Raw genomic sequence first — 26795 nt, forward strand, 5'->3', positions numbered from 1 at the left:
TTAAAAAAAAAATTAAAGAATCCTGCTCTCTGGATCCATAGTGACTTTGAAAAATGAGTGATTGGTTCCAGTTTACAAGCATGTTGGAGGTCAGTGTATGTGGCACAGCAAAGAGGAGGGCTTGCCCAGGGCCCTGACCCCTATGACTAAGAGCAGTGATGCAAAAACTAATGGAGCAGAGTGGGATGGTGCCATAGTAATGAGTAATGATGTCACAGGGATAAGAGTGATTATACTGTTACCATAATTACTGCTGCTGGCATCACCGAGTGCTTCCTGGGTACCAGGCATGTTTGCCTGTGTTAATTTATTCATTTTTCACAGCAGCCCTACAAAGAAATAGGTACTATGGTTGATCCTATTTCTTAAAAGACCTCCCTGACGGCTCAGCGGGTCAAGAATCCGCCCTCAGTGCAAGAGACATGGGAGACATGGGTTCACTTCCTGGGCCAGGAAGATTCCTGGAAGAGGAAAGTGGCAGCCCTCACCAGTGTTCTTGCCTGAAAGATCCCATAGACGGAAGAGTCTTGTGAGCTATAGTCCAGAGGGTCACAGAGTCAGACACAACTCAGTGGCTGAGCGTGCACACATTTCTTAAAGGTGAGGAGATTGTTGTCAGGAAATCAGTCTATAATATGTTACCTCAGTCTTCAAACGTGAGATTTCTTTCTTTTTTAAATTACAAAATATAATAAAATTTGCAGAACATTTGGAAAATGCACAACAAAGTTGCATATAGTTACACTACATATAACAATTTTTAAAGTAAATTTTTAGTTGGGGTTTCAATCTCAAACTCTCAAAAATTAATAGAATGAATAGACAGGGAAGTAGAAAGATAATAGTAGATCTGAAAATCACTATGAACCAATTTAACATAGTTAAGATGTATACAATTTTCACACAACAGCAGGATACAAATTCTATTCTAATTGCCATAGACTATATAAACCAAGAGACACGGCAATATATCCAGGGGACATAAAACAACGTACAATAATTTCATGATCTAAAGGTATTGAAATCATACAGAATCTGTTCTCCTGTCACTGTGGAATTATGTTAGAAATCAATATCAAAAGATATTTGAAAATAACCCACATATTTTCAAGTGCAATATGACATTTACCAAAAGAGATATTTGACTTAGCCTTTGAAAGCCTCAATAGAGTTAGAAGACTGAAGAAACACAGAGTTTGATTGCAGAGAAGAATTTAAATGAGAAATTAATATCAAAGATACTTTATAAATACCATGTATTTGGAAATTAAGTGTCTACTTTTAAATGATGGGTGTATCAAAAAATCCGTAACAAGGAAAATTAGGAAATATTTGTAACAGAATAAAAACAAAAGAGAATTTATAAGAATTTATTGCATGTAGCTGAAGCTGCTGCCTGTAGCTGAAGCTGCTCAATGCAACTAAATGTGATGTAGAGTCTTGAATAAGATATGAAAACATATAATGGACACGTGCATAAGAAAACTGAACAGAATCTGTGCTTTCATTAATACTGTATCACATGTTAAATTTCCTATTTTTTTTTTTTGCAGCATAGTATTTCTTTAAATTCTCAGAAGTGGATTAGTGGTTTCAAGCCTCATTCAAATAAAACAAAATCAGTAAAATAATAAGCTTTCTAGACTTTTAGCAGTAATACTAAACGCCAGAATAAATGAAGCTGTGTCAAAGTTGTGAGTAAATATAAATTAGAAATCTAGCATTGTATTCATACGTAGTCAAAGAGTTGGAACCAAAATGTCATGGACTTGTAGCTAAGCAAAAAGTCATGTTTTCTTTTATATATATATATATATGTATGTATATAGATATATATGTATGTATATATACATACATATGTATATATTTATTTATATTTATATAGATGTAGGTATATACACACACATATATATTTATTTATATTTATATAGATGTAGGTATATACACACATATATTTATTTATATTTATATAGATGTAGGTATATACACACACATATATATTTATTTATATTTATATAGATGTAGGTATATACACACATATATATTTATTTATATTTATATAGATGTAGGTATATACACATATATATTTATTTATATTTATATAGATGTAGGTATATACACATATATATATTTATTTATATTTATATAGATGTAGGTATATACACATATATATATATATTTATATTTATATAGATGTAGGTATATACAGATATATACACACACACACAAAAGCTTTTCTGCTACACTTGATAAAGACTTGAGAAAGAATAACAACAAAGAGATGGAGCAATTAGAAAACATTAAATAAAGTGGAAACATTGATTATGAAATAGAAAAAGTGAAATTAGATAAAAGTTAAAGGGCATCATAAGCTCCTGTTGTTTTTAAACATGGTTGCCCTCTTGAATCACATCTGGAGCTCTGAAGAAAAAAACAATACCTAGGAATTTGTATTTTTCAAAAAATTCCAAGATAATTCTAATATGCATGTGGGTTTTGAAAAGTGACTCCAGTTTTTTCTATTAAAAGTAGTAATTTAGTATACAGAATTCTCTTATTTTCTGTCGACCAATCATTATTATGCGATGGTATTAAAACGAATAATTGTTACATAATCAGAATAGTAAAAGATGTTTATCTGTTTTAACAATCAATAGCGAGACAAAAAATAGTGTGACAAAACAGCAAGTCACAGTGGAAACATGATTAACAATATAAAATAATTGCATGCAATTTGGGGGGTTAAGTAGCGTGATAGGGTTAGTGGAAGTGCACCCATGTGCATGTTTCATCCACCTAGCCTTATCTGTGTATTTGATTGGTGCATTTAATCCATTTACATTTAAGGTAATTATCAATATGTATGATCCTATCAGCATTTTCTTAATTGTTTTGGGTTTATTTTTTGTAGGTGTTTTCCATCTCTTGTGTTTCCTGCCTAAAGAAGTTCCTTTAGCATGTGTTGTAAAGCTGGTTTGGAGGTGCTGAATTCTCTTAACTTTTGCTGGTCTGGAAAGCTTTTGATTTCTCCATCAAATCTGCACCAGAGTCTTGCTGGGTAGAGTATTCTTGGTTGTAGTTTCCCCCCTTTCATTTCCCCCCTTTCATCACTTTAAATATGTCATGCTATTCCCTTTTGGCTTGTAAAGATTCTGTTGAGAAGTCAGCTGAGAGCCTGATGGGAATTCCCTTGTCTGCTATTTGTCATTTTTCCCTCGTTCCTTTTCATATTTTATCTCTGTCTTTAATTTTCATCATTTTGATTACTGTGCGTCTCGGTGTGTTACTCCTTGGGTTCATCCTAGCTGGGAGTCTGTGCTTCTTGGACTTGGGTGAATGTGTCCTTTCCCATGTTAGGGACGTTTTCAGCTATTATCTCTTCACATATTTTCTCAGGTCCCTTCCCGTTTCTCCTTCTGGGACCTCTGTAATGTGAATGTTTGTGTGCTTAACATTGTCTCAGACGGCTCTTCAGTTCAGTTCAGTTCAGTCGCTCACTCATGTCCGACTCTTTGCGACCCCCTGAATCACAGCACGCCAGGCCTCCCTGTCCATCACCAACTCCCAGAGTCCACTCAGACTCATTTCCATCGAGTCGGTGATGCCATCAGCCATCTCATCCTCTGTCGTCCCCTTTCCTCCTGCCCCCAATCCCTCCCAGCATCGGGGTCTTTCCAGTGAGTCAACTCTTCCCATGAGGTGGCCAAAGTACTGGAGTTTCAGCTTCAGCATCAGTCCTTCCAATGAACACCCAGGACTGATCTCCTTTAGGATGGACTGGTTGGATCTCCTTGCAGTCCAAGGGACTCTCAAGAGTCTTCTCCAACACCACAGTTCAAAAGCATCAATTTTTCGGTGCTCAGCTTTCTTCCCAGTCCAACTCTCATATCCTTACATGACCACTGGAAAAACCATAGCCTTGACCAGACAGACCTTTGTTGGCAAAGTAATGTCTCTGCTTTTTAATATGCTATCTAGGTTGATCATAACTTTCCTTCCAAGGAGTAACCGTCTTTTAATTTCATGGCTGCAGTCACCACCTGCAGTGATTTTGGAGCCCAAAAAAATAAAGTCTGACGCTGTTTCCACTGTTTCCCCATGTATTTCCCGTGAAGTGATGGGACCAGATACCGTGATCTTAGTTTTCTGAATGTTGAGCTTTAAGCCAGCTTTTTCACTCTTCTCTTTCACTTTCATTGAGGGGCTTTTTAGTTCCTCTTCACTTTCTGCCATAAGAGTGGTGTCATCTGCATATCTGAGGTTATTGATATTTCTCCCGGCAGTCTTGATTCCAGCTTGTGCTTCTTCCAGCCCAGCGTTTTTCATGATGTACTCTGCATATAATTTAAATAAGCAGGGTGATAATATACAGCCTTGACGTACTCCTTTTCCTATTTGGAACCAGTCTACAAGGGCTCTTAGGCTGTCTTCATTTTTTTTTTTTTATTCTTTTTCCTATATTATGTTTTGCAGCAGCGATTTCCACCATTCTATCCTCCAGGTCATTTATCCCTTCTTCTGCCTCAGTTATTCTGCTGTTGATTCCTTCCAGTGTATTGTTCATCTCTGTTTGTTTGTTCTTTAGTTCTTCTGGGTCTTTGGCAAACACTTCTTGCATCCTCTCTTTTTTTTTTTCCTGAGATCCTGGATCATCTTCATTATTATTATTCTGAATCCTTTCCCTGAAAGTTTGTCTATCTCCACTTCATTTAGTTGTTTTTCTGGGGTTTTGTCTTGCCCCTTTATCTGGGACATAACCCTCTGCCTTTTCATTGTGATTAACTTGCTGGGATATGTGGTTTTTCATTCTGGCAGCTTTGGGCTTGTCATTCTTGCGTCTTCTGTCTGCCCTCCAGTGGAGGAGCCCAAGAGGCTGGTCCTCCCTTCCTGATGGGAGGACCGGTGGTGGGGAAACTGGGTCTTGCTCTGGTGGGCAGGGCCGTGCTGAGCAAGGCTTGACTCCGGTTGCCGATGGATACGGTTGTGCCCTCTCCCTGTTAGTCGTCTGGCCCGGGGGGACCCAGCCCTGGAGTCTGCAGGCTCTGTGGTAGGGTAAATAGTGGCCTCCAAGAGGACTCACACCAAAGGGCACCTCCCAGGACCGCTGCTGCCAGCGCCCTGTCCCCTTGGCAAGCCACTGCCCACCCATGCCTCCATGGGAGACCCTCCAGCACTAGCAGGTAAGTCTGGTTCAGTCTCCTGTGGGGTCACTGCTCCTTGACCCTGGGTCCTGCTGCATGCAAGGTTTTGCTTGTGCCTTCCAAGAGTGAAGTCTCTGTTTCCCTCAGTCTTGCAGAAGTTTTGCAGTCCAGTCACCCTGGCCTTCAAAGTCAGGTTCCGTGGGCATTCCTAGTCTCTTTGCCTTTTCCCCAGGCTGGGAAACCTGACGTGGGGCTCCGCAACACAACAGTGTTCTCTTCACAGCAGTGGGAGAGCTTCTTTGGGACCATTGTTCCCCAGTGTGTGGGTCAGCCAGCGGCAGGTGTGGGATTTGATTATATCATGACTGCATGCCCCACCCCCAACCATCTTGTTGCAGCTTCTCCTGTCTTTGGACATGGGGTGTCTTTTTTTTTGATGGGTTCCAGCGTCCTCCTGTCAGTGGTTGTTCCACAGCTAGCTGTGATTTTGGTGCTTTTGCCGGAGATGAGCTCATGTCCTTCTACTGAGCCATCTTGAACCTATCCTAGAAGTGAGTTTTAAGACTCACTTCGCTAATGTATTGTGTACAGGTGATTGGCTTTCTGAAGAATCTTTGTTGATGCTTTTCTCCTCTCAAAAGTCAATCTCAAAGAGAAAGGAAGGGCAGAAAAGAAAAGACTTACAAGCATCCTTTTGGTGTTAGCTTCCTTTATAGCTCAGTTGGTAAAGAATTCGCTTGCAATGCAGGAGACCCTGGTTTGATTCCTGAATTGGGAACATCCCCTGGAGAAGGGATAGGCTACCCACTCCAGTATTCTGGCCTGGAGACAGTCCATGGAGTCACAAAGAGTCGGACACAAACGAGCGACTTTCACTTTTGATGTTGAGGTTAACTGGCCTCTAAGAGCTTGGCCATGACTGGCTCTTATCACGGCCATCCTGCCATCACCCTCTGAATGCATTGTTCATGACCTGGGACAAGTTAATCAATTTCTATGTAAGCCTCTGTTCTGTCCTCTGTAAGAGGATGCGGTGATCAGCAGGTCCTGTAGAAACTTCCTTAGAACTGAGATGATATCCGTCAACTTGGTGCAGCTGTTTGGGCCACACGGCGTCTCCGTGGCGGTGAGCTGGATGCGCAGTTGTGGACACACGACTCACGGTCGCCAGAGACAAGGGTGGGGTCACTCTCAGCCCCTGCTCTCTGACCTTTAACCCCTGTGCATCGCTGCTGCTGTGTCTTGAGTTACTTCTGTTCCCACAGCCTGGACTTAACTCTTCATATGCTCAGAGAGGTAGCCAGCAGCTGGTGGGAAGTGTGATAAGGGGAGAAGACTTCCCCCCCCGCTCAGGGTTTGCTCTGGAGCCCGGGACCCGTGTGCTCCGTCCAGGCAGCATCGCCCTGTGCGGCTTCCATGTTGGTTCCCTACAGTCCATGGGGTCGCAGAGTTGAACACGACTTCACTTTCACTTTTCTTTCCTTAGAGGAGCGAGGAGGACCCTCCGAGACCCATCCCGGGAGAGGAGGCCATGGGCTTGAGTCGGTCCTGCCGTGTGAGGGCGTGAATCGCCGGGAGGTGGGGGAGGCCCGCCTCCAGGACAGCCATACCCGGGCCGGGTCTCCCCGAGAGCCTGCTCCTCCATGAAACCTCCACATCCTCAGGAGCCAGTTCTTGGGACGCTGTGGTCCCGTCTGACCTTGGCCCCTGGAGCTGTGGTTCCTCTCTTGGGCCCATTTCTCGCCCCCCGATGCTGCCTTTCCTTCTGCCCCACCACCCCACCCCGGCCCAGGCCAGACCCCGGCGAGTGCCCTCAGCCCCCGATCCCGCACACGATGCGCAGAGCCGCCCGGATCAGGGAGTCTGGTCTCTCCCCTCCTCTCCTGCTGGCGACGGGTCCTTTCCCGGCTCACAGACGCCCTCTGCCCCGGGGCGGGGAACCCCGCTCGCCCTGCTCCACGTCGCCCCAGCGTCCACCGGCCCCGCCTGCCCCCAGCCTCTGCCCGCCCCAACCTGTCCTCCAGGCCTCCGCTTCCTCCTGCTTCACTTCGCCCTCCTCTCCCCTGGGCGCCCCGCCTCCTCACGCCCTGGCGGTCCCCCCGCTGGCCGCCTCCTGCCCTTTGCTGGGTGTGGTCAGGGAAGGTGGTCCTTCCTTCCCTGGGGGGTGGACTCCACCCCCCGCGGTCCTCATTCCGTCCCTGTTCCCCCCCCCCCCCATCTGTTTCTGTTTGCGTCTTCCTCTCAGCACATCGTGGGCTCTCATCTATTTTTAAGGAAAGAAAGAGCTTCCCTTCAGTTCCCCTGACTGCTGCTCTGCTGTGGCCGCCCCTCCTTACCCAGCACTGCCCCCTGCCATCCGTCTGTCCCCTGTACCCCGGAAGCAGATCTCTGGGTCCCTGGGGGCTTAACTGCTGTGGGTGGGGGCGCGGTGCACAGGCCTGAGAAGGTGGGAAGACAGGTCACAGGCGGGGACAGCAGCAGGGTGGGGAGTGTGTTCGAGGGCACCCGGGGGCAGGAGATGCCTCCTGGTGGAGGTCCACTTGGGTGGAGATCTGAAAGGCAGGAAGACCCAGCAGAGCTGGCCTGGGGCGGGATCCCAGGCGGAGGGGAAGGGAAGGGCAGAGGTACCCGCGCAGGCAAACAGAAGAAAGATGCTTTCCTCCTCGGCTCACCCCTGCCCTCGACCTCTCACCTGCAGTGCCTGCTGCTCCTGGAGCCTCGTGACGGCGGTCATGGGGGGCTGCTGGCCGTCCCGGGGGCCACCCTGTCCTCGTCTAGCTTGACCTTGACCCGGTGGCCGGACTGAGCCGCCCGCCCCTGCCTCTGTGCCTGCCCTGACCTTGCCACCTCCCCGCTGACCGCCAGCGCCTACTGGTGGGAACTGGTGCCAGGCCCGCATCCGGGGCTCCTCTTCCCGTGACCTGTATTTCCTGCAGCGCCACTCAAAGGCAGGGGTCGCCTCACTCTGAAAAAAGGCCCCTCTGCTGAGCTTCAGACCTGCCCATGTGGCTCTTCAAGTCAGCATTCCCGAGCTTAACTCACAGCCCTCCCCTGGCCTGCAGCCTCCCTCATTCCCACCACCGCTCCGCGCCCGCCCTCCCACCTCTAGCCGGGGTCACTCCAGCCCTTTCCACTTCTCTCGCTGGCGCTGCTTCAGTTTCCTGCTGAGTTACGGGGTTCTTTCTTGCTTCCCGCCCTCACCCCTCGTCCTGCACCCACCCTGCCATCAGGCCAGGGCACTGATCGGGTCTCGTCTCTCCCTGGAGCTCCGGGCGAGTTTGCTCCCGGTGATGACCTGGTGGCCCAAGGGCTCTCCCCACCGGCCTGCCCAGCTTCACCGCCCACCCCGGCCTTGTGCCCCAGCCTGACTCAACTCCCTCGGCTTTGCCACACACGACACGTCGATTTTGTCTGTGCACTATCTTTGCTTTCGCTGCCATCTTTCCGTGGAATGTTCTGATTTTGCAGTCTTGGCATACACCCACTCAGTCTCCAGTCCGGCTGAAATGTCGTCTGTCAGCCTGTCCACACCCTCAGCAGGTGGATAGTCCCTCCTTTTTGCTCCCGGCGCCGTGGGGAACACTTAGGTGCTTAGCGTGCTCTGTGTGTGTGTCTGCCTTCCTCTCTAGAATGTGAATTCTGAGAGCGCAGTCATTTTTTATCATGCGCCTCTTCATACCTCTGATGGATAACACAATCCATGGTAAATGATAGCCGTAGGGAAAATCAATAAGGATGAAAATAACCATCCTGTGAATGGTATGTGGATGGCGGGGCCCCTGGTGAGGAGCCCAGCACCCTGCTACACTAGGATCATAACGTGCCTTTTGTGTGTGTGTGTGTGTGTGAGTACTAAGTCGCTAAGTCATGTCCGACTCTGCGACCCCATGAACCGTAGCCCTCCAGTCTCTTCTGTCCATGGAATTCTCCAGGCAAGAACACTGGAGTGGGCTGCCATGCCCTCCTCCAGGGGATCTTCCCTACCCAGGGATCGAACCCACGTCTCTTGTGTCTTCTTTGTGGGCAGGCGAGTTCTTCACCACCAACACCACCTGGAAAGCCCTAACATACCTTTGCTTCCCACTTAATATCAGATACCCAGTCGCCTTCATGGAGCTGATACATAATTTTTTGGGGAAAATATGGCTCTGAAAAGAAAATCGACTGTTAATACTGGTGAGGAAGTTGGGAGGAGCCCTCAGTAAGTGAGGTTTTCAGAAATTCCTGATAAATTAAGAACCAAGTGTCGAGTCTTTCGGCACGGATGCATGGCATGAACAAATGCAGTGAATAGGAGTAAAAAGATGACCTGTGAATTATTTCAGCAAGGACATCACTGCAGCCATGTATCATCAAAGGAGACATGTTTACTGAAAGTTAATGGTGATGAACCTCAATCAGGACGTATCCGGAACCGCTGTGAGCTGATGTGCTAAGATGAAGGAGAAAAGAGGTGTTTGCAGGGGCCCCTGTAACCTGGCATAGGAGGCAAGTTGGGAAGCCTTTTTACTGTCTTTATGGGGAGAATTCTTTACATTGTAGGTACCTGAGGATTTGGGGACTTGGCTGCAGTCTTGCACCAATATTAAACGTCTGCTGCCTCCCCTTAGAAAAGAGAGCTGATGACAGAGGGCACCGTGGGGATGTCTTGTCATCCTGTGTGCCCGGGAGTGAGGCGTCCCACCTAAGTGGACTTCTCGGGATAACAGCAGCACTGCAAGAGTCAACAGTTACGTTGTGGAGTAAAATCCCACGCAGGAGTGTCAGCCTCTCCTTCTGAACAGACTAAGGAGGATATGCTTCTATAGGGGTGTGTTCACAGGCAGGTTACAGGATAGAGGGTGTTTTTTTTTTCCTTTGTATTAGATGATCCCAGACATTTCCGATAAATTAAAAAATAATAACAACATATGAGTGTCGTTCCCCCCCACCCCCTGCTGTCTGGAGGTGACCTGTCAGCATTTTTACCTGTTACACATTTTCTTTCCACATATACTCTTTTTTTCTGGAAATACGTATTTTTAAATTTTTATCTATTTAGTTTGTTGTTGTTGAGTTGCTAAGTTGTAGCCAACTCTTTTGTGACCTCGTGGACTGTAGCCCACCAGACGCCTCTGTCCATGGGATTTCCCAGGTGAGAACACTGGAATGGGGTTGCCCATTTCCTTCTCCTGCTCACTTCTTCCCGACCCAGGGATTGAACCACGTCTTCCGCTTTGGCAGGTGGAATCTTTACCACGGAGCCACCAGGGAAGCCTGTTTATTAATTTACGTCTGTGCTGGGTCTTTGCTGCTGAGCGCTGGCATTCTCTGATTGCAGCAAGTGGGGATTATTCTCTAATTGCAATGAGGGCTTCTCAATGCAGTGGCTTTTCTTGTTGTCAAGCATGGGTGTGCAGCCTTCAGTAATCGTGGCTCCCCGGTTTCATTGCTCCGCGGCACGCGGGATCTTCCCAGACCAGGGATTGAACCCGTGTCTCCCGCGTTGGCAGGAGGATTCTTAACCACTGGACCACCAGGGACGTCCTGAAAGCTTTTTTTTTCTTTTATGAAAATCCCCTCCTTCAAAATTTACTACTTGTAATGTGTGGTAGGCTCTGAATTCAGGTAGCTGTTATTTAACGGCTGTTATAGCTGTGGGTAAAAGAAGGCGTCAAAGCTCTGGAGCGGGCGGAGGGGAGGTAAGGATTATCGAGGGTATAGGAGCTGCCGGCCGTGGTTTTTCACCGTAGACGTGATGTTGTTCCTCTGACTGCTGGTGTCCGTGCTCCTGTTTCTTCCCCTGTTCTGAGGGCTCGGCGCTGGGTGTAGAAGGGGCGTCGAGGGCGGAGATAGCTGCCCGGGGTCTCGGTATGCAGAGGGGATGGTGGACCAGACCATCCCTGGGGTGCGCATATCCTGTGTCAGGAAAACAGCTCCACACGGAGGGTGAAAGGTTGTTGCTGAACCTCGAAAAGACGCCAGGGTTCTTGGCCTCCGGAGGAGAAGAATTCAGTCCGCGGCCAGAGACGAGGCTGGATCGCTCAGAGCTTTTGTGTAATAAAGTTTTATTAAAGTACAAAGGAGATAGAGAAAGCTTCTGACATAGCCATCAGAAGGTGTAGAAAGAGTACCCCCTTGCTAGTGTTAGCAATGGAGTTATATACTCCCCAGTGAATCCAAAGACTGTCTGGAGGTTATAAAGACCTCACCAGGCCTACTCCCATAATTTACATTTTAAGATAACAGGATTAGCCAGGTTTAATACAGAGACTGTCCTCAAGCAGGATACATTATTGTTATATAATCCTAAGGAATGTAGAGGAAAAAATAAGTTTGTCCTTTCTTCCTCCTTGAGAGTTCCAGACCCCTCTCTCCTTGGGGACCCCTAGACTTCTTATCAACCTACCTAGGAAATGACTCTCTCAAGGGGCTCAAGCTCTCAGGCCCTCGTGTCTGGAGGAGCAAGGGGGGTGGGGTGGGGCTTTGGATTGAGAGAGTCTCAGAATCTTCCCAGGGGAGCAGGGTCCAGTTTAGAAGGGTGAGGGGTGAGCGGGGGCCGGTGGGGACCTGTGTCTTGAGAAAACGCCCAGCCTTTTCACGGGACAGCATTTTTCTTGTTTAGCTGCTCAGTCGTGTCCGACTCTTTGCGACCCCATGGACCGCAGCACGCCAGGCTCCTCTGTCCTTCACCATCTCCCTGAGTTTGCTCGAACTCACGGCCATCGAGTCAGTGATGCCATCCAACTATCTCATCCTCTGTCATCCCCTTCTCCTCCTGCCTTCAATTCTAACCTTTTTTTTTTTTTTCCGGCTGCATTGCCTGGCTTATGGGATCTTAGTTCCCCGACCAGGGATCAAACCCAGGCCCTCGGCAGTGAGTGTAGAATCCTAACGACTGGACTGCCAGCGGAGGTCCCTATTTTAGCTGTTTTTAGGGGTACTGTTTGTTCGTTGGCATTGAGTACACTCACACTGTGTGTAACCGTCATCCCCTCCCATTGCTAGAACTTTCTCATGGCGTCAGACTGAAACTCTGTGCCCAGTGAACACTGACTCCCCTCCCCGCCCCAGCCGCTGGTGCCCACCAGCCTACTTCCTGACTCTGACTCCTCTAGAGACAGCGTGCGAGTGGCATCACACAGTGGTCATCCTTTTCTGTCTGACCTGCTTCACTTAGCACATTTTCAGGTTTCTCCATGTTGCAGCATGTGTCTGAATGTTATTCCTTTTTAAGGCTGGGTAGTATTCCGTTGCGGAGAAGGCAATGGCACCCCACTCCAGTACTCCTGCCTGGAAAATCCCATGGACGGAGGAGCCTGGTAGGCTGCAGTCCATGGGGTCTCGAAGAGTCGGACACGACTGAGCAACTTCACTTTCACTTTTCACTTTCATGCATTGGAGAAGGAAATGGCAACCCACTCCAGTGTTCTTGCCTGGAGAATCCCAGGGACAGGGGAGCTGGGTGAGCTGCCATCTATGGGGTCGCACAGAGTTGGACACGACTGAAGTGACTTAGCAGCAGCAGTATTCCATTGTGTGTGTGGACCACACTTCGTCCATCCATTCATCTGTTCGTGGAGATTTGAGTTGCTTCCATTTTTGGCTGCTCTGAAAATGTGCATTCCAGTACCTGCTCGGGTCTCTGTTTTCAGTTCCTTCGGGTGCACACCCAGAAGTGGAATTGCTGGACCATATTATATAATTCTGTGTTTAACCTCTGAGGGCAACTGCCAGGCTCTTCTCCACAGCTGCACCACTTCACATTCCTTCCAGTTTCTCCAGGGGAAAGAGAAGTTGTATGTGCTCGATATAAATCCGATTTCACATGAGGTGGGGCAGGACCTAGCCTCAAGTCATTAGGACAGGAGTTTGGGGCGGGTGAGAGAGGGTTTGGGGGTTTCCTGGTGGCTCAGCTGGTAAAGAATCCACCTGCCATGTGGGAGACCTGGGTTTGATCCCTGAGTCGGGAAGATCCCCTGGAGAAGGGAAAGGCTACCCACGCCAGTATTTTGGCCTGGAGAATTCCATGGACTGTGTAGTCCATGGGGTCGCAAAGAGTCAGACATGACTGAGCGACTTTTTGGAGGCCTGGCTGTATGTAGTCCTGGGACTTTGGGCCATGGGAAGCCGGGGGCCTTCTTAGCTAGGGCAGAGCAGAATCAGGGTGGTCCTATGGGAAGCCAAGGGCCCAGGGTATGTGCAGGATGGATCTGGATGTGGGCCAGGGGTGTCAGAGGCCCAGAGGGATCCAGCTAGGGGGCCTGGGCTCCACGCAGCAAGGTAGGAAGGGCAGGGATGAAAGTGGAGATGTTTCTGGGCTCAGCAGTGCGGTCCTGGCCACCATGCCCACTCAGACTGAGTGAGGAAGGGGAGGGGGGGGCTGGCGTGTGGCGGGCAGGGACAGTTGGCGTTGTGACTTCTGAGGTCCCAAGTGGAAGACAGGACGTAGGTCGGGATCACACACCCATCTGGCGAGCTCCTCGCCTACTGAAGGAGCAGACGTGTGTGCCGCAGACCTCGGAGCTGCACCCTGGACTCCTGGAGGTGCCCCCACCTTGTCAGTGGTCCTGGGGCCTGCCCCCCGCCACCCCACTGGAAGGATGAGGGAATGAACACGAGTCTGCCTGCACTGGGAGCGGAAACACCAAACTCACAGTCAGCTCAGCTCCTGTGGGTGGAGAGAGGGAAAAGGTGCTAGACTAAGCTCTCAGCCAGCTCCGGTCCTTATTTTGATCTGTAATTTTGCCGAGTGGATAAGCACGATACCATCCTATAAAATATGACTAGCGAGGGCCTTGTGCGGCCGAGTTGCTTTGTGTTTGCCGCTGTGCGCGCAGCTCCTTGGCTGAAAACCTGGTCCTGCCCCAGAGAGCTTCAGCTCCTTTCCCTCTGAGAGAGGATCTTTGGAGTTTCCACTGCTGAAGGTTTTTCCAGGACGCATGGCGGCTCCCTAGGTGCTGTCCTTATGCCATGAGAACTAGGGGGTGCGGGGGTGAGGGAGTGCCTCTGGGGGGTGTGGTAGAACCCAGGGCTGGGATTTGGTGGACTCAGGCTGCAAGAGAGTTTTAAGTGATTATTTAAAATAGATGGGATTAGGGGATGTAGAATCGGACTCATAAGACAGAATGGATTTAATTAGAGTACGCGGAAATAGGCTAAAGGGTCAGTGTAGCAGCTGTTGTAAGGCCCAGATGTGGGTTTTGGATGAGCACAGCTGGGATTGTGGGTGAGCGTGGCTGGGGCCACGAGAGCCTGGGGCGGCGGTGGGGTGGGGAGTGCTTCCGGGAACCAGGACCGCGGCCGCGCCTGCTCCCCCGAGGTGCTGGTGCCCCTGCCCAAGGGCACGGTTGTGGGAATCATTAATGATACGAAATGCTGCATTCTCTGGTTCTTTATAAATAGATGCCTACCTCTTGAAACAAGCGTATACCAGCACCTTCTGTGGATTTAGATTTTTAAAGTTAATGATTCTGACCCCGGTTTAGATTTTTAAAAGTTAATGATTCCAACCCCGGTTCGGAGAAAGAGGATGACTCTGTTTTGAGAAACCTTGTTATCTGCAGGTTCAGTTCTGTAGCAGCCTTGCCCGGGGGTGGCTTGCTGGGTCACAGGTCTGTCTCCACCCAGCGGAGATGCAGTTAGCCCATTGACTCCTTCTTGAGTCAGTCCCACCTCCTCCGGGCCCCGGGAGCTTGGCTTCCCACGGTTCCGAGCTGCGGCCGAGGAGGGAGGCGCCTGTGTGCCCTGCGAGGACCAGTTGCCCGAGAGCGTGAACAGGCTTTGCAGGGAAACGCTTCGCATTTTCAGAGACCTCCTTCGGACTCCTGAGCAGTGCCTCCCTTCTCCCACGAGTGGCCCCTGCAGGGAGGCTGGATTCTGCCCCAGTGGGACCTCTGCAGACCTCTCCGCCTCCCCCACCTGCACCAGGGGCCCCGGGGGCTTCAGGAGGGGGGTCTGCCCCGTCCATCCTCGCAGCCTGCACCCAGCTCCTGAGTCCCCGTGCCCCCGGGTGGGAAGCACCTGGCTGAGTCGCGGCCCCAGGCCCCTTTCTGTGGCTCCAGCGGGAGATGAGAGAGGCCGCCCCACCAAGACTGTGGGGTGAGCAGCTCCTGGAAGGCAAAGAACAGAGACACTGGACAGCAGACCCCACAAAAGGGGGTGGGGTGAGGACAAAAGGAGGAGGGGTCGCGAGAGGCCTGGAGACAGGTGGCCCCCCGGCGGATGCTCGCGTTCCCCATTGTCGCCTCGTAGATGCTCAGCCCAGGGGTGAGTCCCGGCCACAGTAGGGACTCAGAGGGAGGAATGAGAGGGGAAGGGCTTCTCTAGTCTCAGACAGTAAAGAATCCGCCCGCAATGCGGGAAACCCTGGCTCGATTCCTGGGTCGGGAAGATCCGCTGGAGAAGGGATAGGCTACCCACTCCAGTATTCTTGGGCTTCCCTGGTAGCTCAGCTGGTAAAGAATCCGCCTGCAGTACGGGAGACCTGGGTTCAGTCCCAGGAAGATCCCCTGGAGGAGGGCATGACAACCCACTCCAGTGTTCTTGCCTGGAGCATTCCATGGACAGAGGAGCCTGGCGGGCTACAGTCCGTGGGGTTGTAAAGAGTCGGACACGACTGAGTGACGAAGCACATCACAGCACACAGGGGAAGGAAGGACGCAGAGGAGAAAACCCAGCAAATCGCAGAGAAGAGGAGGAAGCCTGTCTGGTGATTCACTGGATTTGATGTATTTTTTTCCGATGGTAGGAAAACGCCCATGAGCCCAGTGACCCTGAGAGGTGTGGAATTTAGGCACCAGGGGATGACGGGCTCACTCACAAAGCGGGGACGTTTTGTGTGGTCTGGCCCAGGAGCCTCACCCCACGGTTGAGCGGAGATGCTGGGGCCTGTGGTCACCCCAGCGAGGGAGATGGTGGAGTCTGAGTGACAGCATTACTCGGGGGGTCCCACTGGGGCCCCGGCAGGCTGGCTCTGCCACGCTGGCTGTGCTGCTTCGGCAGGTGAAGTTACGTAAGATGTGTGCCTGCCCCTGACCTGGGCCCACAGGCTTCATCTACTTCCGTGCTTCCAGAAGCTTCCGTGGGGGCCACGTAACCCACGCGATGGCCCCAGTGCCCCGCACAGATCATTGTCGTCACTCCTTCTGAAACGGCTGTCGTTTCTAAGAGATGATTTTAACACACTTCTTAGTAATTATATTCTTAGTATAATATTATATTATTCTTAGTATAATATTAGTACAATATTATGTATATTATACATAATATAGTATAATAGTATATATACTATTATACAATATTATATAGTATAGTATAATAGTATATATATTAGTAAAATATTAGTATAATACTATTCTTAGTATAATATTATATTCTTAGTATAATATTATATTGTTAGTATAATATTCTTAGTATAATGTTAAAGTGTTTAATCATATGGCAGAAAATGTAGATAAATAGCAGAAAAGAAAAACCATAACCCCGACTGACATCACAGCTGATCTTATTTGGCATATTCCCTCACCATCCTTTTTTTTAAGACCCCTGAATAAGTATAAATACAGTTTTGTATCCAGCGTGGCACAATTTTTGGTCATGGTTTTTCTAGAGTCTTCATTAATGGTGATTTTTAAATTGACGGTGTTTCCGTTTCTCTGGGGATTTGAGTGGAAGCATTTTGAGTTTTCTCATAATTATCAGACGTGGAGATGTCCTCTGAATTTTCAGTAAAGACGGTCGTGCCAGCTCCGGGCCGTGCGCGCCACTCGGCAGCTGCGTGAGTTCTCAGCGCTCTCTCTCGTGTCTGTTCACAGGTATCTACCGTACAGAGAGGGATAAAGGCACTTTGTACGAGCTCACGTTCCGAGGCGACCACAAGCACGAGTTCCGGCGCCTGGTCTTGTTCCGGCCCTTCGGCCCCATCATGAAGGTGAAGAAGGAGCAGCTGAACATGGCCAGCACGCTGGTCAACGTCATCGTGCCACTGGCCAGGAGGGTGGACAAGTTCCGGCAGTTCATGCAGAACTTCAGGTGTGTGGGACCCGCGGGTGTCCTCCCTGCCCGGCACGCAGTCGGCTCTGTTTGCTTCCTGTAAAGTCTATCCTTGTGTTTGCCCTTCCCTGGAGCAGTTAGATGGGACTTCCCTGGTGGCTCAGAGGGTAAAATGTCTGCCTGCAATGCGGGAGACCTGGGTTCGATCCCTGGGTCGGGAAGATACCCTGGAGAAGGAAATGGCAACCCACTCCAGTATTCTTGCCTGGGAAATTTCATGGACAGAGGAGCCTGGTGGGCTACAGTCCGTCCATGGGGTTGCAAAGAGTTGGACAGGACTGAAGCGACTTCACTTTCAGAGCAATTAGAGGATTTCCCTGGTGGCACAGTGGTTAAGGATCTGCTTGCCAATACAGGAGATGAAAAAGACATGGATTTCATCCCTGGGTCAGGAAGATCCCTGGGAGTAGGAAGTGGCAACCCACTGCAGTAATTCTTGCCTGGAAAATTGCCTGGATAGAGGAGCCTGGCGGGCTACCGTCCATGGGGTCACAAAGAGTCGGACACGACTGATCACGCATGCACTCAGAGCAATTGGAAAGCTGCCAGATTTCCCTCCAGAAGTGGGGGTCAGGAGGGCTGGGTTTTCGTCAGGATCTGCAGAGATGGCCGGACACCTGGGGGTTCTGTTCTGACTGCAGTGGCTCAGGGTGGGGGCCACGGGGCTGTGCTGTCCCCACAGTGGACTGGGCCCTCTCCCAGCCCCCCAGAAGACCTCCGCCCTCATGGCCGTGGATCTGTGCGTCTGGCTGCAGCCTGGCTTCCGTTCCTGCCCCGCTCCGGCAGCAGCTGGAATACTCTCAGTCAGAGTCTTTATTTTAACCCCTGTCATCTCAGAGGTTACGTGTAGAATTATGCCGAGAAGTTTCCCAGCCTTCATTTTTGTAGATACTTGAGAAGATTTAAACGGGTTTTTGTTCAGATGCGGCGGTAGTTTTTACACGGCTTGTTTTTACTCGGCTTGTAAGTGCCGTGTCGAATCTTAGATACTTGTGGGTGACACCCATGCTGCTTGAGGTCAGTCAGCAGCTAGCTCGACCAGCTTTTCTTAAAGATAGAAACTTGTATGTGTCTAATGATAAATCTTGGAAGATCAAACTTATTTTTCATCTTTTATCATTAAATGCACATTAAAGTCCCTCAGTCATGTCTGACTCTTTGCATGGACTGTACAGTCCATAGAATTTTCCAGGCCAGAATACTGGAGTGGGTAAGCCTTTCCCTCCTCCAAGGGATCTTCCCAACCCAGGGATCGAACCCAGGTCTCTAGCATTGCAGGCAGATTCTTTACCAGCTGAGCCACAAGGGAAGCCCATGAATATTGGAGTGGGTAGCCTATCCCTTCTCCAGGGGATCTTCCCAACCCAGGAATCGAACCAGGGTCTCTTGCATTGCAGGTGGGTTCTTTACCAACTGAGCTATAAGGGAAGCCCCGTTAAAGGCCAGTGATGCTCAATATAAGGGTGTGGCTGATTCTTCTCCACATTCTGGGTCATGACCACACTGGAAGAGTAGCCCTCCTTGACTCCCTGGCCGAGTTTCAGAGATGGGCATAAACAACGTCCTTGTGCGCTGGGATCCCTTGCCGTCTTGTAACCTCAGTCTGAATGTGTCCCTCAAGCAGAGGTGACAGCTCCTGTCGAGATGGCATTCCCCTCGAGATGGTCTCGTTCTAGCTTCCAGAAGCTTCTCCACTGGCATGTCCAGCCTAGAGATGCTAACATCTCTGCAGGCACCAGGAGGGGTGCTGCCCTCATCCCTGTGTCCTCCCTAAATCCTGTCATGAAGCTTTGTAAAGTGAAAGTGTCAGCCGCTCAGTTGTGTCCGACTTTTGCAGTCCCATGGACTGTAGCCCGCCCAGTTCTTCTGTCCATGGGATTCTCCAGGCAAGAACACTGGAGTGGGATGTCATGCCCTTCTCCAGGGGATCTTCCCGACCCAGGGATCGAACCTCGGTCTCTTGGATTGCAGGTGGATTCTTTACCATCTGAGTCACCAGGGAATAGGCTAAGCTTTGTAAATGGGTCCTTAATAATTTTCTCCAACTTGAAAGAGTAACCCTTTTCTGGAATGTGAAGGTCAGAGTCCAGGAGTCTCTGGGGGTCCTCTGGCCTGACCTTCCCTTCATTCAGGATCCCTTGGCGGCACTGCTGACACCCGGTTCTGTGTGTGTGTCAGGTAACTGCCCGGGCCAGGCGTGGACCAGGCGTGTACGCAGTGTGTATGCTGTTCCAGGTCACTGCCTGTGTCCCAGGGCGGGCTGCCGCTCTGGAGAGAAAGCTGGCGGTCGCTTGGACCTGAAGTTGCCTCCCCGTGATTTCTGCCCAGGGCCCTGGTTCCGGGCTCCCTCTGTCTTCTCCGGTTCGGGAGCTGCCTTCAGCCGCGCTGTCCCGGGGGGCTGGCTGGGCTGACCTTCGCTTTCCTCCTCTGCAGAGCACGCTGGGGCACACCTCTTGCCTGTGAGCAAGGCCCCTCTGGCTCCAGCGCTGAACTGGCTGGAGCTCGGCTCCTTTCAGCCTCCCCGGGGGCAGCCGTGTCCCTCTCTGCCTTCTCTTTGGACCGGCCCAGTGCGCTGGTGGAAGCATCCAGGCTGCGGGGGGCTGGCCCAGCGGCGGGCACCAGGCCGGAAGGGAAGGCCAGCCATTGCTCCCGAGGCTGGCGTGCCCACTCCCAGGACGAGTTTACAGTGAGATCCGTGGGCCAGGAAGCTGCCTGGAGCTTGCAGGGCCCTGAGGCTGGCTTCAGCACGCAGGCTTCTCCCTGGTGAACTGGACTGGAGAGGCGGTGCTCACCCTGGAGGGCTGTCTGCACGGGGGGCTGGTCGGGTCCTCCCTGCAGGGCCCCGAGCCTGGGAGAGCAGAATTCTCCTGGGCAAGCCGTTCAGTACGTGATTATTACTGCCTTGGTATCATGAGGATGGCCAATAATTAACAGTAGGGGTAACACTGGAAGGGAAATACTATTGAAAAAAGTAAAACTAGTACCTTAATGAGTCTCCAAAGTGGAGGTGGCAAAATGAAGCGTAATTCTAGTTAATGGTTTAAAAACAAAAATTCAAGGCCCCTTTCTTTTGCCTGGCACTGTTCCCTTGCCCGTTGTCGCATGTGGGCAGTGGCTTCTTTGAGGACCGGGGGGGTGGGGGGGGCCCATGTGTGTACCAGACCCTCGACCACACTGCGGGGGATGAGAGGAGCCTGGCTTCACGCAGAGAGGAGTATAGTCACACAGTTAGAAGTAGAGACCAGGAAAGCAGGAGGAGAAAGACTTCCTTGACGGAGGGTGCTTGAGCAGAGCTGACAACACAGTCTGCTCCATGGTGCAGCGGCTTCTGAGCACGTTGAGGTCTCTGAAAAGTTGGGCTGAGATGGGACACTTCAGTCTGTGCTCAGACACTTAGGCGTGTCCAACTCTTTGTGACCCCATGGACTGTAGCCCAACAGGCTCCTCTGTCCATAGGACTCTCCAGGCAAGAATACTGGGGTGGGTTGCCATTTCCTCCTCCAGGGGATCTTCCACACCCAGGGATCAAACCCAGGTCTCTTACGTTTCCTCCATTGGCAGGCAGATTCTTTACCACTAGCACCACTTGGGAAGCCCCAAACCTTCTCTTTCTTGTTGTTCAGTCGCTGAGTCATGTCCTGTGACTTCATGGATTGCAGCACATCAGGCTTCCCTGTCCTTCACTATCTCAAGGACTTTGCTAAGACTCATGTCCATTGAGTTGATGATGCCATCCAACCATCTCATCCTCTGTCATCTCCTTCTCCTCCTGCCTTTGAGCATCAGGGTCTTTTCTGATAATTCGGGTCTTCACATCAGGTGGCCAAAGTATTGGAGCTTCAGCTTCAGCATCAGTCCTTCCAGTGAATATTCAGGGTTGATTTCCTTTAGCCCCAATACCTGGGGCTATTTAATTTTGAGTCAGAACTTGGTGAAAGTGACATTTCAAGTTGGTCAGCAGGAAATGGATTGATCATTCAGCACATGGCTTTAGGACAACTAATCAAACAGCAGAAAAAATTCCATTCTGACTTCGCACCAAAACCCAAAGTAAACTTTGGTCAATTAAATATTTAAATGCAATTAAAATGAATCCTAAGAGTATTGGGAGAAAATACAAGCTGATGTTTATTCAGCCTGTTGTTAGGTGTTAGGTGTTGTCTCTCTGAAGCCACATCTATCCAGAAGGGGATACTGTTACAACTGATTCTGAACTGTTCTGGTTGTCACGGAAGGTGGAACCATGAGTGATCTTTTTTCTTCTTTTGGATTCTCTCTGTCTTAGACATTTTTATATTGTTCTGGAAGTTTTTATACCATTGCCCTATATTTTATGCTTTGTTTAAAAATTCAATTAAAGTCTTTTTTTTTTTTTTGCTTCTATAATCTAAACCTGACTTTTAAGTTTGTGAAAGTGATACATGGCTATAATGAGATGTTTATATGGTAGAACACACCAGGAATAAGTTATTTAAAAACTCATGTTTGGCCCTGCTTCCCTAAATTAACCATTTTAAACATTAATTGCACATTCTTGGCACCTTTCTTTGCATGTCTATAGATAGAAAAATAACACATTTGAAATGTCATACAGTATGAGATGTGCTATATGTTCTATTTTTAATGAGAGAATTAAATTTTTCCTCACTTAAACTTATAGAAAAGAATCTGCATTAGGACAGAAGAAATTACCGATCTTTGAGAAAATGTTTCTGTGCTATAAGAGATATTAGTTCCTCGGACTTCTCCCTGGTCGTCCAGTGGATAAGAATCTGCCTGCCAATGCAGGGGACATGGGTTCAATCCTTGGTCCGGGAAAATCCGCCATGGAGTAGCTAAGCCTGTGTACCACACCTACTGGACCTACACACCACAGAGCCCATGTTCCCCAACAAGAGAGGCCTCCACGATGAGAAGCCCGTGCGTCAGAACCAGAGAGTAGCCCCTGCTCACCGCAACCAGAGAAAGCCTGCAGGCAGCCGTGAAGACCTAGCGCCTCCAAAAACCTAAAAGAGAGAGAGAGAGATACTAGTTCTGTCTAATTAGAGGCCTGGTTAGAGATGGCTCTGAAGATAAAACGTGCTTTACGAAACAGATCAGATTGAAATTGTTATGTATCTGTGCCCCCTGTGTTAATGTGAGACTAGATCGACAGAAAAATTCTTGCAAGAAGAGAGGGGCACGGTTATGTTTCCTCACTCTCCGGGGCCCATCTCCCCATGTCTCAGCTGTCTGTTATTCTTACCTCGACGGGGTTCGCAGCCCAGACACTGTGTCATAACCACGGCTCCTGTGTGTAAGTGGATTTAGGGCCTTCATCAGCAGTGCTCCGACAGTGACGCCTTCACTCCCGAGGTTTAGGGTGGATTTCATGGTCACGATGTCTCTTCAAGAAGGGTCCTGAGTGCTTGAGAACAGAACGTCTGCTTGTCATCTGCACAGTTTAAGGGTGCCCTGGCAGGGCGTAAAGCTCTTGGACGCGTTTCCTTTCCTCGGGAGGTTGTGGAGGTTCTTCTGCATGTGACGCTGTGGAGAAGTGTGAGGCCAGCTTTGTTCTGTCTTTCCCCAGATTGGCGGAAGAATGCCTTCCTTCATCGTGAGTCGTGGTCGCTTCACCAGGATGCGTCTCAGCTCAGGGCCTTGTTTTTCTGTCTCCTGCAATCCAGTTTCCTTGTCTGTGGAAGGTTGTTGCTGAACCACGAAAGACGCCGGGATTCTTGGCCTCCGGGGGAGAAGAATTCGATCCGGGGCCAGAGACGAGGCTTGATCACTCAGAGTTTTGGGGGTAATAAAGTTCTATTAAAGCGTAAAAGAGATAGAGAAAGCTTCTGACACAGACATCAGAAGAGGGCAGAAAGAGTGCCCCCCTTGCTCATGTTAGCAGTGGAGTTATATACTCTCCAATTAGTTATTACAATGAAGCAAAAGAATGTCCGGAGGTTGCAAAGATCTTACCAGGCCCACTCCCACAATCCACATTTCAAGATAACAGGATTAGCCAGAAGACACTCCAGAAGGAGAATCTGTGCTCAAGCAGGCCGGGCTGTAGAATCCTTAGTGCAGAGTCCAGACCACTTGTTGGTTGTGTCATCATCAGTTCCAGGCTTAAAGATAAAAACAGTTTATGTGACTCAGGCTAAGGAATGTAGAGGAAAAAAAAAAGTTTGTCCTTTCCTCCTCCTTGAGAATTCCAGACCGTTATCCCTCCTTTGAGAGCCCCAGACCCCTTTCTCCTGCTTGGGGACCCTGGACTTCTTATCAGCCTGCCTAGGAACTGACTCCCTCATTTGTTTTAGTGGATTCTTTCATTTCGGGGCACTTTTTTGGTGTTCTAACTTTGAGCTCTTCTGCTGTGTTACTGATTTCTCTGCTTCTTGGACCTACGTATGGATTTCGTAGGTATTCTCAATGTATTAGCTGCTGTCTAATTTTTAATGCTTTCGTCTTTAATTGGCTTTCACACAAGCCTTTCCTTTATGTGAGGAATTTGATTTTCAGATGGAAAGCCTCGTTTCCATCAGCCTCAGTGGCTAATGAAAAGGTAGCTGCTGTTTGTTGGGCGAGACAGAATTTTCCTATCGTGAGACCCTCAGGGCCTTTATTGAGGAGGCCGTGCACAGGAGATGGGGGATGCTCCTGGACTGACAGGAAGTGACGCGGCTGAAGCTCCAGGGCTGTCCCCGCCCTGGGTGGGGATGATACCCACGTGGACCCTGAGGAGATGCATGGACCTCTCCGGTCAGGTGCACTGGGGCCGCCCGCGGGCCTGTGTGCTCCGGGACTCCACTGTTGCTATGGAGATGAGATGTCTCTTCACTTCAGCAGGCTCCTCCTCCCTTGCTGTCCAGTGGCCCTGATCCCTGGAGGAACCGCACAGGGTCCACAAGCCGTTTCCCCCCCATGAAGGCCCCAGGTGCCTCCACTCCCAAGACTTCTTCAGCCTGGCCCAGAGCAGAGGGGGTGCACCCAGGAGAACTCGCTTCAGATTCAGTTCCCTTTGCCTAGCGGTGTGTTGGCTGAAACCAACCTCCCCCTCCTTTTTTTTTTTTTTTTTAATCACCTCGTTCTGCCTTTTTGGAGACTTCTTCTTGCATTTGCTTTTCAGCTTCTTGGTTTCCCTTGGCGGCCAGCTTATCTGTTTTAAGTGCATCTGTCGTTTCGTTGTGTAGTTTGTTTGCAGTTGCAGTAGGAAGCTCACTGTAACAACATCGTGGATGGTCTTTGTCTCACCTTCCAGCTGGACTGAGAAGCCTTCCCTGTGTTGCTGTGAGTCTTCTCAGACTTTGCTAGTTATTTTTGTTTAATGTTCCCCTGTTTCCCTTCCTCCAGCTCTTCTCTTGTCCCTCCCAAGGCATTTATGACATTTAAACATGGTATCAGGGACACCTTTTACTTGAATTGTCTGCAGCACTTTTTACAATCCTCTTCCTGCTTAGCACCGTTAAGATATTTCTGGACATTCCTGGATCTTCAGAAACCAGTGACTGTGGACTCTGGCACGGAGTTGGCGCTGCAGAAGGGGCTCCGCTGGGTGGGCAGAGGGCCAGCCAAGCCCTGCAGTGCATGCGCTATGCCAGGCCGCCCGTGGGGGCCTCGATCCGGGAGGCCCTTTGTTGTCTTTGTGTTCCCAGAAGGAAAGCTTTCGTGGCTCACCCAGCCCCGTCCCCCACGCAGCCTCGCCCCCTACCATTCCCCGGGCAGGCCATTCTCTGATCAGACTCCGATGCTGTCCCCCAGCATGTTTGAGAAGCCGTAATCTACATCATTCACCTTATTTCCATTAAGGTCTCTCCGGGGCCTAATAGAGGCTGTGTTTAACTTCATTTGAGCCACAGATGACGTAGAAACTTAGTTCAAGAGAAGAAAGCCGTCAGCCTGCAGTGGTCTCATTTGCTGTCCTGAAATGGGCCCCCAGGAGAGTGGGTCGAGGGTCACTATTGACTTTCACGCCTCAGCGCCTCAAATCGTGGCATCCAGGAGTCATGAGGCCTTCGGCGTGGGGTGCGGGAGGGGAGAGGACCCACCAAGCCGAAGAAGCTTGCTTTCTGTAGCCCGATTCTGACGGGCCCCCATCCCTCTCTGTTCCCTGTGTCTCCCCGCTGTCATCTCTGACCACAGGGAGACACTGCAGCCTGACAGGCTGTTTCATGCTTTTTCCTTTGCACGGGACGTGATTAAAGCCTCGGTAGGTTTGCTTCTCATCCCGGATGTTCCTGAAGAGCAGACAGACTGAGACAAGAAGTGTGATGTGACTTCCTTGCATTCGTACCTTCTCAGCCGGGGAAGCCCTTGCCCCAGTCCTCTCCACCTGCAGGGCGTCCACTCGCCTGTCTCGGCACGGCCTGGATGCCGCCTTGACCTTGGTACCTGTCCATCGCCCATCAGAAATCAGCCACACCCCCGCCACCCTCCTTGCCTCATTTGACCCGTTACTGCCGTTTTCTGACATGCCGTGTCTCCCTCTCTCAGCTGCCCATTCCTTGCTGCCAAGTCCCTGACGTGGGCAGGGTGACCAGTTGTCCCAGTTTGCTCTGAGGCATTTACTGGGTGGTGGGCTTTCAGAATTAAACTCTGGAGAATCCCAGGAAACCTGGATGATCCCTCTACAGAGCCACACGTGATTATTCTTTTACAGTCTTACTCCAGTGAGAATTATGCATCATACAGCAGCGGGACTCAGTGTTTGTCCTCTCTTCTTTCAGGGGATGCAGTCCAGTGAGGCCTGCTTTGAAAAATAACGAAAGTTTGTAAAATTATCAGAAGATGGTGATGGTGTTTCTCCCTGGGAGGCAGCGTGTGTTGGCCGCTGTGTAGATAGTTTTAATCATGCAATCTCCAATCAGATGGAGACCTTCTTAAAGGCAGAAATGCCTTGCTTGATTTTTAAGACTTTTTGTTTGCTGAATGAAGGCAGGAAGGAGTGAATGAATGAATGGAGTGGGGCCTGGAGGTGGCCCTCAGAATAAACTCGGCTTTGCCTTTTCAGGAAGCTGGAGCTGGTGAATGAGAAGTAAAGGTCCAGTGTGTCTCTGTTTTATTCCTTGAAAACAGGAAGTCCTTTGATGGATTTTAAAATGCCAACAAAGATGTTGCTAGAAAAAACAAGGAGGCTTTTTATTCAGGCTCAGTGGGTGACCCTCTCCTGAATCCGTCCTGGGATGGATTTTTTTCCCCAGTGCGCACAATTTAAAGCACAGTTTTCCAGGCCCCTGATGCTGTGTGTGCTTTTATTCTGCCCTAGCCAAGGGAGTCGCAGCATTCTCTGGCAGGTTTGCAGAAGGAGTCTTTGATGCACAGAGAAGTTTGTCCCCTGTGGGTAGAAGCTCGGTCTTCAGGGGCGGAGCTGGGAAGCTGTCAGTTTTGAAGCAGGAACAGCACCCCAGCCCCATTCCTGGTCCCTTATCTGCTTCTCAGAGCCCCACATTCAGTCTGGTTTCAGAGTCAGATCTTCTCTTCCTTCCTCTGAGATGAGAGAGAATTCGCAGAGCCAAGGCACTGAGCAGGTGAAGCCTGTGCCTCTTGCCCGGGTCAGCAGACTCTGTCCCGGTACTTCTTCCCTCTGGAGTTCTCTCCTCCTCCTCTCTGCACCACAATGCTGCATGTCCCTCAAGGTGCAGCCAT

General features: G+C 49.9%; 1 protein-coding gene across 9 annotated transcripts in view; it reads left to right on the plus strand.

Annotated features, from left to right (window-relative positions):
* Window positions 1-26795, plus strand: part of CSGALNACT1 (chondroitin sulfate N-acetylgalactosaminyltransferase 1) — a 321684-nt gene that overhangs the window by 272314 nt on the left and 22575 nt on the right. For all 9 annotated transcript variants that reach the window (XM_070459782.1, XM_070459781.1, XM_070459783.1 and 6 more), the window contains one exon: window positions 16937-17153. In XM_070459782.1, the coding sequence (XP_070315883.1) occupies window positions 16937-17153 (217 nt within the window). The remainder of the gene's footprint in view (window positions 1-16936; window positions 17154-26795) is intronic.

The sequence above is a fragment of the Odocoileus virginianus genome, chromosome 32, assembly GCF_023699985.2.
Source record: "Odocoileus virginianus isolate 20LAN1187 ecotype Illinois chromosome 32, Ovbor_1.2, whole genome shotgun sequence".
Lineage (NCBI taxonomy): Eukaryota > Metazoa > Chordata > Mammalia > Artiodactyla > Cervidae > Odocoileus > Odocoileus virginianus.